General features: G+C 34.0%; 1 protein-coding gene across 1 annotated transcript in view; it reads left to right on the forward strand.

Moving 5' to 3' along the window:
• LOC132543654 (kinesin-like protein KIF28) overlaps positions 1-9,405 on the forward strand; it is a 67,898-nt gene extending 58,493 nt beyond the window's left edge. Inside the window, exon 27 of the mRNA XM_060207170.1 lies at positions 9,310-9,405. Coding sequence (XP_060063153.1) covers positions 9,310-9,405 — 96 coding nt within the window. The remainder of the gene's footprint in view (positions 1-9,309) is intronic.
• The last annotated feature ends 3,161 nt before the right edge of the window (positions 9,406-12,566 follow it).

Here is a 12,566-nt window from a genome sequence, read left to right on the forward strand (position 1 = left end):
GACCTGGTATTTCTGTACCTGTACAATGACCTGATATTTCTGTACCTGTACAAATGACCTGATATTTCTGTACCTGTACAATGACCCAGTATTTCTGTACCTGTACAATGACTTGGTATTTCTGTACCTGTACAATATCCCTGTATTTTTGTACCTGTACAAATGACCTGATATTTCTGTACCTGTACATATGACCTGATATTTCTGTACCTGTACAAATAACCTGGTATTTCTGTACCTGTACAAATGACCTGGTATTTCTGTACCTGTATAATGACCTGGTATTTCTGTACCTGAACAAATGACCCAGTATTTCTATACCTGTACAAATGACCTGATATTTCTGTGCCTGTACAATATCCCTGTATTTTTGTACCTGTACAAATGACCCGATATTTCTGTACCTGTACATATGACCTGATATTTCTGTACCTGTACAAATAACCTGGTATTTCTGTACCTGTACAAATGACCTGATATTTCTGTACCTGTACAAATGACCTGATATTTCTGTACCTGTACAAATGACCTGATATTTCTGTACCTGTACAATATCCCTGTATTTTTGTACCTGTACAAATGACCCGATATTTCTGTACCTGTACAATGACCCTGTATTTCTGTACCTGTACATATGACCTGATATTTCTGTACCTGTACAAATAACCTGGTATTTCTGTACCTGTATAATGACCTGATATTTCTGTACCTGAACAAATGACCCAGTATTTCTATACCTGTACAAATGACCTGATATTTCTGTACCTGTACAATGACCCAGTATTTCTGTACCTGTACAATGACCTGGTATTTCTGTACCTGTACAAATGACCTGATATTTCTGTGCCTGTACAATATCCCTGTATTTTTGTACCTGTACAAATGACCCGATATTTCTGTACCTGTACATATGACCTGATATTTCTGTACCTGTACAAATAACTTGGTATTTCTGTACCTGTACAAATGACCTGATATTTCTGTACCTGTACAAATGACCTGATATTTCTGTACCTGTACAAATGACCTGATATTTCTGTACCTGTACAATATCCCTGTATTTTTGTACCTGTACAAATGACCCGATATTTCTGTACCTGTACAATGACCCTGTATTTCTGTACCTGTACATATGACCTGATATTTCTGTACCTGTACAAATAACCTGGTATTTCTGTACCTGTACAAATGACCTGATATTTCTGTACCTGTACAAATGACCTGGTATTTCTGTACCTGTATAATGACCTGATATTTCTGTACCTGAACAAATGACCCAGTATTTCTATACCTGTACAAATGACCTGATATTTCTGTACCTGTACAATGACCCAGTATTTCTGTACCTGTACAATGACCTGGTATTTCTGTACCTGTACAATGACCTGATATTTCTGTACCTGTACAAATGACCTGATATTTCTGTACCTGTACATATGACCTGGTATTTCTGTACCTGTACAATAACCTGGTATTTCTGTACCTGTACAATAACCTGGTAATTCTGTACCTGTACATATGACCTGATATTTCTGTACCTGTACAAATGACCTGATATTTCTGTACCTGTACAAATGACCTGATATTTCTGTACCTGTACATATGACCTGATATTTCTGTACCTGTACAATAACCTGGTATTTCTGTACCTGTACAATAACCTGGTATTTCTGAACCTGTACCTTTATTAGAAAATAATGTATTGATCCTGTTTTTGTCATTCTGTGTGTGATGCACCAGAACTCTATAGGTGTGCAAATATTTCAGGAAGTTCCTACTTACAGAGCACCAACATTTCAAAAGTCAGTTTTTACATTTGTAAAGGACTTTTCTGATATTACAAAAGTCAGTCTTTACATTTGTGTGGGACTTTTCTGATATTTCAAAAGTCAGTTTTTACATTTGTGTGGGACTTTTCTGATATTTCGAAAGTCAGTCTTTACATTTGTGTGGGACCCTCCCCCCCCCCCCCCCCCCCTTTCAAAAGTCAGTCTTTACATTTGTGTGGGACTTTTCTGATATTACAAAAGTCTTTACATTTGTGTAGGACTTTTCTGATATTACAAAAGTCAGTTTTTACATTTGTGTGGGACTTTTCTGATATTACAAAAGTCAGTCTTTACATTTGTGTGGGACTTTTCTGATATTACAAAAGTCAGTTTTTACATTTGTGTGGGACTTTTCTGATATTACGAAAGTCAGTCTTGACATTTGTGTAGAACTTTTCTGATATTTCAAAAGTCAGTCTTTACATTTGTAAAGGACTTTTCTGATATTTCAAAAGTCAGTCTTTACATTTGTAAAGGACTTTTCTGATATTTCAAAAGTCAGTTTTTACATTTGTAAAGGACTTTTCTGATATTACAAAAGTCAGTCTTGACATTTGTGTAGAACTTTTCTGATATACATAGATTGGATTTTCTTGTCCTTACAATTTTTTTTATATACTGTTTATGTAACACCCACCACTTTTAAAGAGTTCCTTAACCTCTGAAGTACTCTCTTGCTTTAGAGATCTCATAGGCTTTTACCTATAATACACACAAACATAAGAGGCTTCCCAGGTTTTTTCTGTAATACACACAACTTTTAAAGATCTCACAGGCCTTCTCTGAAATACACTCCACCTTTAAAGATCTCACAGGCCTTCTCTGAAATACACACCACCTTTACAGATCTCACAGGCCTTCTCTGAAATACACACCACCTGTAAAGATCTCACAGACCTTCTCTGTAATACACACCACCTTTAAAGATCTCACAGGCCTTATCTGTAATACACACCACTTGTAAAGATCTCACAGGCCTTCTCTGTAATACACACCACCTTTAAAGATCTCACAGGTCTTCTCTGTAATACACTCCACCTTTAAAGATCTCACAGACCTTCTCTGTAATACACACCACCTTTAAAGATCTCACAGGCCTTCTCTGTAATACACACCACCTGTAAAGATCTCACAGGCCTTCTCTGAAATACACACCACCTGTAAAGATCTCACAGGCCTTCTCTGTAATACACATCACTTTAAGAGATCTCACAGGCCTTCTCTGTAATACACATCACTTTAAGAGATTTCCTAGGCCTTCTCTGTAATACACAATTTTAGATTTCTCACAAAACTCTGTAAGAAAAAACAACTTTATGGATGTCACAAGCCTCTGTTCTACACACCACATTAAGAGGACTTTCAAACCCTCTAACCTCTGTAACACAGCCCACCTTTGAAGATTTCCAAGGCGTTTTCATGTATTGCACACCGTCTTTAGAAATTCCTAGATCTCTGTAATCCTTAGATATCACCCATACCTTCTTAATAATACACACTAACTGAAAAATATATCAGACTTTCTTTGTGATCTCCACCAACTTATTTCCAAATTTTATATTTGATTTCTGGTTTTCTGTTTGGTGTTGTATGCATTGCTAAATTTCCCAACAGACTTGTATCGTGGTCTTGTATATAAATTTATGATAGATATTGAGTCTTTGAGATGCATATATCTCTCTTTGCTGGGCGCATAACAAGACTTTTTTGTAAGCTATGTTGACAATGAACTTCTCATGTCAATATTATTATTTTCCAAAATCTGCAAATTTGTGAAAAAACTATTCGCTCTGCAGTCTATCATCATTTTATCATCTTTCCTCAGCCAGTCCTTCACTTTGTTCAAGGTCATTCATTACTTAATCATAATAATCCATCTTTTTCAAAACAGTCCTTCACATCATCCAAGGTCATCCATCACTTTGTCAAGGGCATATTTCTAATACTATTCCAGCTGATAGTGTTTTAAGCACGAAAATTAGACCTTGTATGCCTGTTTATATTTCTGACTATAAAAATAATTGGCTAATTGACTTACCAATTGCACATGGCATTATGTCTTGTTTGGGATGAAGGGTTGTCTTCATAGATTAATGCTCATATGGTTCATAAGAAACATAGATTCATGACTTATCTGTATTGAAAACTGACATAGAACAAGATTTCATACATATGTCAAGTTTTATTCAACAGGATAATGATAAAGTGTCTCCGTTATTTGAAGTTAAATCAAACTTCTTGATTTTACATGTTCCTATATAGAAATCCATTCACTTGGAACAGGTATATATTTGGTACAATTTTCCTGTATGGTAATTACATCATTGTCACCCAATCACAAGGTTCAGATAGTTGTTCAGGTTCAGTTTCCAAGAAGGAAATTGTGCAATGTAGTTTGAGCTGATTATAAGTAATACTGGTCCCGGTAATTCTTTATATGGCATCACCCACTGGATTTGTTTATTGTATGGAAGTGTTTCACAAACGCTGTGTTGCCTGTGAATTTTCAAATAAAAAAAGGCATATGATTATTATAGTACATACTGTGTATGAAGCTACATAATCATAAGGATATATTCTAGTCTGAAAGTGAGCCACAGGAAAGGGGTTACCCTTTGAATTAGTAACACCAAGGTATTTACAAAAAAAACTTCAATTGAACAAAACTGATCCTAAATGAACAATAAAAAAATTTAGTATTGAGAGTAAAATCTATGAGCGTCAATTACAGCTGCACAACATCTGCTCATGCCCTGAACAAGGCTTCATATACAGTTTTGTGGGATAGTGTCCTACTTGGCTACCAAAGCTGTACCCTGGTACATATATGTTCTTAGGGTGAACATTTCTGACCAATCTTTTCACTGAAGAATCTCTTGCTCTAGAGTATTCTAGAAGATATGTGGAGGTCATTTTTGACATCAGTATGGTTGATGGTCCACAATATTACCTGTCTGGAACTTATTCCTTAGCTGCATATGCAAAAGTACCTGTCTGTGGTAACAGAATCTAAACTCATCTTTAAACAGATCTGAATCCTATTCATGAAACTCTCAAGTACTGTGAGCTTGGGGCCATTCTATTCAAGCAGTCATTAACATGATAGGCAGTTAAAAAAACTCCTATTGCTGGTCTTTGTGCTCTCAACCAGCCTCATGAAGATGCCTTCTAACAGTAAATGGTTACAAGGTACCAGAAACAGTTCAGAAGTCATTAAAAGATTTGTAAAGCTTTGGCAGATTGGAACTTGTGGTATCAAGCCAGTATGAGTGAAAATCGGTCTTGGTGCAGTGTTGTAGCTCTGGAATGACCTCCAGCATGATGTTTAGAAAGGTTTCTTGACACTACATATTTAGATACCCCATGGTCTGCTTCAATTTTGCATTGGAAGAAGACTTCTGATGCCTGTATTTTATAATCCTTTAAATGTTGTCTTTTTCATATTTGCCATTAAAGAAAGGGAAAAAATGCGAAGAATATGCATGAAATTGAGTTCCTTAAGAATTTGAATAAATGCCTTAGTATAGCTTAGCTCTAGAAAGGGAAAAAGGAAAAGTGTGCACATATTGGTATGGTTGACTGAAGACATCCACATATGATTTGGAAGGCTAACACAGTCATCCAAAACAGAGTGGAGGAAAATATAATATCTTATTTACTAATATTGGAATTTCTTTTTCAAATACTTGTCATCCTAATCAAAATGTGTATGCCTGTTTAGGTCATCCAATCAAAGCTTGTGAGAGTAAACAATATGCCTGTTTATCAAACTTTGAGAGCTGACCTACCTGGTGGTGAATTGATCATGTACACAATTAGTATTCATATAAATCATGTTTTCAAATTAACATTACTAATGTTTCCATTTTCAGGAAGTCCATTAGCCCATTTTCAAAACATTTATTATATATAGAATTGGACACGCACACTTATTAATAGGACTAAGAAAGGAACTCTCTGCAAAGCTGGACACTGTATACTAAAAAGTATCAAAGTTTGTAATATTGATAAATAAATATTGGTAGCATATCTATTCTGTAAGTCAAGGGAGATAATTCATCAATTTTGATACAAAGTGAATATAGTGGGCTTATTACAGAACTGCAGTAGATGAGAATGTATTTTTTTATACTGCATGGGCTTATTGTGGTATATATTTGATATGTACTTCCATGGGAGTTTGTAAGGTATATTGCAAATGTAGCTGTAATTGTAATGTATATGTAAACTAGTGACATATTATCCAATATTCATGACAACCCATGACATACAATATACTGTAGTCAGTATTACCCAAACAAACCCTGACATACAATACACTGTAGTCAGTATTACCCAAACAAACCCTGACATACAATACACTGTAGTCAGTAGTAAACCCTGATATACAACACACTGTAGTCAGTATAAAACCATGACATACAACACACTGTAGTCAGTAGTAAACCATGACATACAACACACTGTAGTCAGTATAAAACCATGACATACAACACACTGTAGTCAGTATTACCCAAACAAACCATGACATACAACACACTGTAGTCAGTATTACCCAAACAAACCATGACATACAACACACTGTAGTCAGTAGTAAACCATGACATACAATACACTGTAGTCAGCAGTAAACCCTGACATACAATACACTGTAGTCAGTATTACCCAAACATACCATGACATACAATACACTGTAGTCAGTAGTAAACCATGACATACAACACACTGTAGTCAGTATTACCCAAACAAACCCTGATATACAATACACTGTAGTCAGTATTACCCAAACAAACCATGACATACAACACACTGTAGTCAGTAGTAAACCATGACATACAACACACTGTAGTCAGTATTACCCAAACAAACCCTGACATACAACACACTGTAGTCAGTATTACCCAAACAAACCATGACATACAACACACTGTAGTCAGTATTACCCAAACAAACCATGACATACAACACACTGTAGTCAGTATTACCCAAACAAACCATGACATACAACACACTGTAGTCAGTATTACCCAAACAAACCATGACATACAACACACTGTAGTCAGTATTACCCAAACAAACCCTGACATACAATACACTGTAGTCAGTATTACCCAAACAAACCCTGACATACAATACACTGTAGTCAGTATTACCCAAACAAACCGTGACATACAATACACTGTAGTCAGTATTACCCAAACAAACCATGACATACAACACACTGTAGTCAGTATTACCCAAACAAACCATGACATACAACACACTGTAGTCAGTATTACCCAAACAAACCATGACATACAATACACTGTAGTCAGTATTACCCAAACAAACCCTGACATACAACACACTGTAGTCAGTATTACCCAAACAAACCCTGACATACAATACACTGTAGTCAGTATTACCCAAACAAACCATGACATACAACACACTGTAGTCAGTATTACCCAAACAAACCATGACATACAACACACTGTAGTCAGTATTATCCAAACAAACCATGACATACAATACACTGTAGTCAGTATTACCCAAACAAACCATGACATACAATACACTGTAGTCAGTAGTAAACCATGACATACAACACACTGTAGTCAGTAGTAAACCATGACATACAACACACTGTAGTCAGTAGTAAACCCTGACATACAATACACTGTAGTCAGTAGTAAACCCTGACATACAACACACTGTAGTCTGTAGTAAACCCTGACATACAATACACTGTAGTCAGTAGTAAACCATGACATACAACACACTGTAGTCAGTAGTAAACCATGACATACAACATACTTTAGTCAGTAGTAAACCATGACATACAACACACTGTAGTCAGTAGTAAACCATGACATACAATACACTGTAGTCAGTAGTAAACCATGACATACAACACACACTGTAAACCATGACATACAATACACTGTAGTCAGTAGTAAACCATGACATACAACACACTGTAGTCAGTAGTAAACCATGACATACAATACACTGTAGTCAGTAGTAAACCATGACATACAACACACTGTAGTCAGTAGTAAACCATGACATACAATACACTGTAGTCAGTAGTAAACCATGACATACAATACACTGTAGTCAGTATTACCCAAACAAACCATGACATACAACACACTGTAGTCAGTATTACCCAAACAAACCATGACATACAACACATTGTAGTCAGTATTACCCAAACAAACCATGACATACAACACACAGTGTAGTAAACCATGTCAGTATTACCCAAACAAACCATGACATACAACACACTGTAGTCAGTATTACCCAAACAAACCATGACATACAACACACTGTAGTCAGTAGTAAACCATGACATACAATACACTGTAGTCAGTATTACCCAAACAAACCATGACATACAACACACTGTAGTCAGTAGTAAACCATGACATACAACACACTGTAGTCAGTATTACCCAAACAAACCATGACATACAATACACTGTAGTCTGTATTACCCAAACAAACCCTGACATACAATACACTGTAGTCAGTATTACCCAAACAAACCCTGACATACAACACACTGTAGTCAGTATTACCCAAACATACCATGACATACAACACACTGTAGTCTGTATTACCCAAACATACCATGACATACAACACACTGTAGTCAGTAGTAAACCATGACATACAATACACTGTAGTCAGTATTACCCAAACAAACCATGACATACAATACACTGTAGTCAGTATTACCCAAACAAACCCTGACGTACAATACACTGTAGTCTGTATTGCCTATATCAACCCTGACAAATAACTACATGTATATTATAAGATTTTGTCTGTGTTAATTGATGTGTTTATACTTTGTATTATGTTGCCATACTTTGATATGTTTGTACTCAATAATTAGAAAGGTAAACTTGCCTTAAACATTGTACTTGTTTATGAAAAGTTTACCGTTGCTTTCATTATGTCAATGTTTCACCAATCTGATCTCAATTTTTACACCTCTGAACTTTTGTTTCATTCCATACCTGTATTAAATATTGTCTATTTCTTTTTATTTTCTCCAATATTGTGAGAATTCAACTGTTTAGATTTAGTTTGAATGATAATACAGTAAGTTTTAAATTGCATTGAGTAATTTGATATCTCATGTAGCATGTAATTTGATATGCATTTTTGATATATAACCCATGTGTTGTATTTGCATGTTGCATTATACAATAAACATTAACATTGATATGTACACAATTTTACAATGCATGTCTTTTGCTAAATATAAATTTTCAAATAGATATTAAAAGTAAATAAAGTAAATAAAAAGAATTTGAATGGTCAGTCAGCTTTGAAAAATCAATGAGCATTAATTCATTTCAGATTGAAATATTTGAAGAAAAATTTATCGTAGTGATTTTCATTGAGGAACTTTTTGAAATTTGATTTTTCTTTGTAAAACCCATTTTAATCCATCTTGAAATGTTGAATTTCTTTCCCTCTGCAGCTTACAAACAACAAGCCCACAGGAGGCGGGCAGCAGCGACCTACTTCTGCAGGAGGGAACACAAGTAACGGCAGCAAGGCGTGTGTCATCCAATAAGGGACCAGCTAACACTCGCTACAAAAACAAATGTCCAAACAGTCTGTCTTATTCTCTTGAACTGCTGGTCACAAAGATAATTGTACAACTGGAAGAAACAAATTTAAATCATCCTCTAGAAAACAGAATTAAATATGAGAGGTGAAAATGTACATTGTGATAATAGAAAAAAATCAAGGTAACACAGGTGTAAAAGTAGAAATGAAAGGCACAAGGTTTTTCAAACAAAATTTATTAAATAACAATTTATCTAGGTGAGTTTACAGTTTTGTTGCCTGAGATTTTCTGTTAGTGACTAATTGCATTGACTTTTTCTTAAACACTACAATTAATATAGGCCTAGCGTTATGACTAGTCAAATTTATCAAAGAAACAATATTTATTTCCTTAAAACTTTATAGACCATACATGTATAAAAAATATCTGGTTTTAGTAAGGGAACTATGACCAAAGGATATGTAGGTAAAGAGGTATAACATGTCATACTAATAATTTTATTTGAAGATGGGTAACCATATCAGAAACTCTGATCTTGAAATAAAATAAAATTTATATTTCTTTAAGGGTGAATAAAAATTTTTTTTTTTTTAATCCAGCCTTATTTTCACTCTCAAATAAGTGAGAGAACTTCACACTGGCAATTCAGATGTAAATGTTTTCAAACCTCAGATTTGAAGGTGAAAATACTGCATAGGGCTTTAAATATAGAGAAAAATCTGAAATTATGGAGCCACATGTGTGTTTAATTGGTAGTCAAGTTTGTTGTACACATTGATTTGATTGACAATGCTGACAATCGCGACAGATTAATGAATTATTGTATGTTACAATAATTTGTAGATACATGTATTAATTATTTATTAAGTTAATCTAGCAATGTGATTTCATTTAAGGAGATATTGTTTTTACTTTGACATTTTCAACATAAGTTTACATTGAAGAGTTTTTCAGAAAAAAAAATGCACATGTAATTAATACATTTATGATATTTTACTTTAGATAATGCTGAAGTCTGTTTCAGTTATTCTGTATTTGATAACCAAATGTTCTCTTGGTAATATGCTTCATTTCCTAATGCACAAGTTTACATGATCAAACACACTGTACACACCAGATCTCTTGGTTCTTGTCTGATTGATATATAGGTTCTGGTTACAAAGGTTTGTTGTAGATAAATTTATGTATTACATAAAAAATAGAGTTAGTGTCTGTGACTGTGACTCAGTTGATCGACTTTTTCACATGAGAATTTTTTAATTCATGACTCCATCCATATGTCATATATTATCACGTTTGGTGACACAGCTAAATGTAATTAAATACATATCTGACACAGGCATATTTGTATAACTGCCATTTCTGTGATTATTGTTGTTGCTGCAATAGTACAATTCTTCTGTTATAATACTTATTTTGTTTGTTTTTCACTGAATACTTACAATATCAATACTCTCCACATTGAATGCAATAAATGTAGATGCATGAGTGTTCAAAGTTACATACTAGGTAGGTTTGCTTTCCTTGGTTTAGATGATTTCACGATCTAGTACTTGTGACTTCTGATAATTGTATTTACAATACTGAGACAGAAAGAAAAAAAGCTGGCTTCATTTCTAGGTCTTATGATGTTTTCAGGCAAATGTACGAAAGTGAAATAGGATTCTTGTCAAATTATTGTACTGCTGACCTTATAAATGTTAACAAGAAAAGATTCAACGTTAAGTATTGGGAAATGTCAATAAGTTATTTTGCTAATGCAGCAGACTCTAATATGTTAGCAAAACAAAATTCTTTTGTCTTGCTGATAGTTGATATTTCCTATATACGTATTTGGAAAATACACAATGTTTTCTAGACCTACTGAGGGTCAGAAAATTAATACTAGGCTGGAACTGCATGACTCCAATGTTGTGTGCATTGATGTGGGAATCCCATTTGTCCAGTTTTTCCAGAATAATCAGTATTACAGTTTGTGTACCAACCAATGAAAACAATGTTTTTGATACAAAGAATGTTATGTATTTAATATTTTTGCAATTAAAAGTTTCCGTCCATCTATAATTTCCTTAAACATGAATGAGTCAACAATTGTTTACCCTAAATATCTATATATTGTTAACATAGATGCACCTGAAAGTCTGCTGGCACAGACTGCAGAAAATACACTAGTAAACTATGTAAATTTATGTAGGGTCAAATCATATCTAAAAGGCATTTATTTTTTATTTTATGGCAATTTTGATGTGCAAATTTTAGTAGATAAATTGTAGTCATCTTTGACTGGCAAGATGCAATATAATAACTCGTGTACAGTCAAGATATATGTACATAATGTATTGATCAATGTTGTGATTTACAGGTCAAATGTCTGCCTTCCAAATCCTTTTTCTGGATCTGAAATGTCACAATTGATATTATAAAGGTATTCAAGGTATTTTTTCTTGATTAACAGCTAAGGCCCAATAAACAGGTCTCTATGGCGACTGCTAGACCAACACTTAGTACAAATGACTTCAGTTACAACTAAGAAGTAAAAGTAGGTTAGCTTTCATATTAAAAGTTACATGATAAAGTAAAGGTCATTAGGAGATTTTTATTAATCACATTTGGATTTGATGATTAAGTATGAGAAAGGTCCTCTGAATGTATTTCCAGATCTATCTAACAATAAATATGTGTGGTACTGCTGTGTAATTTTCTTCTGTATTTTGAGTTACAGTACATGCAAATACCTTTGATTTTATGGGACTACTTCAAAATGATCCATCTTAATCTGTGATTGATGATTCATATTAGAGTTAATTAACATGTATTGACAACACTGTAGTAACTGCTGAATTTCATACATATTTGTAAAGGGGGATAACTCTCTATGATATCATGTATTTGGTGTATAACTTTAAGAAACACATGTTGATTATCATGAAATAATTAAATGGTTTATAAAGTAATCTGTCACAACTTTTTTCCCAGAAAACAGTTTTATATGTGGAATTATTTCCATGCTTTTTCTCCGGTTTTACTTGTGATTTACACAACTGTTGTTGAGATATCTAAATATTAGCATTGTCATGTGATGTAAATAAAAACTACTGCTGTGATAACATTTAATATGATGATGTAGATTAGAATATCCTCACAGATATTTCACCAATCCAGAT

Source organism: Ylistrum balloti, unplaced genomic scaffold, assembly GCF_031769215.1.
Source record: "Ylistrum balloti isolate Yb309-2 unplaced genomic scaffold, AGI_CSIRO_Ybal_v1 Utg369760, whole genome shotgun sequence".
Lineage (NCBI taxonomy): Eukaryota > Metazoa > Mollusca > Bivalvia > Pectinida > Pectinidae > Ylistrum > Ylistrum balloti.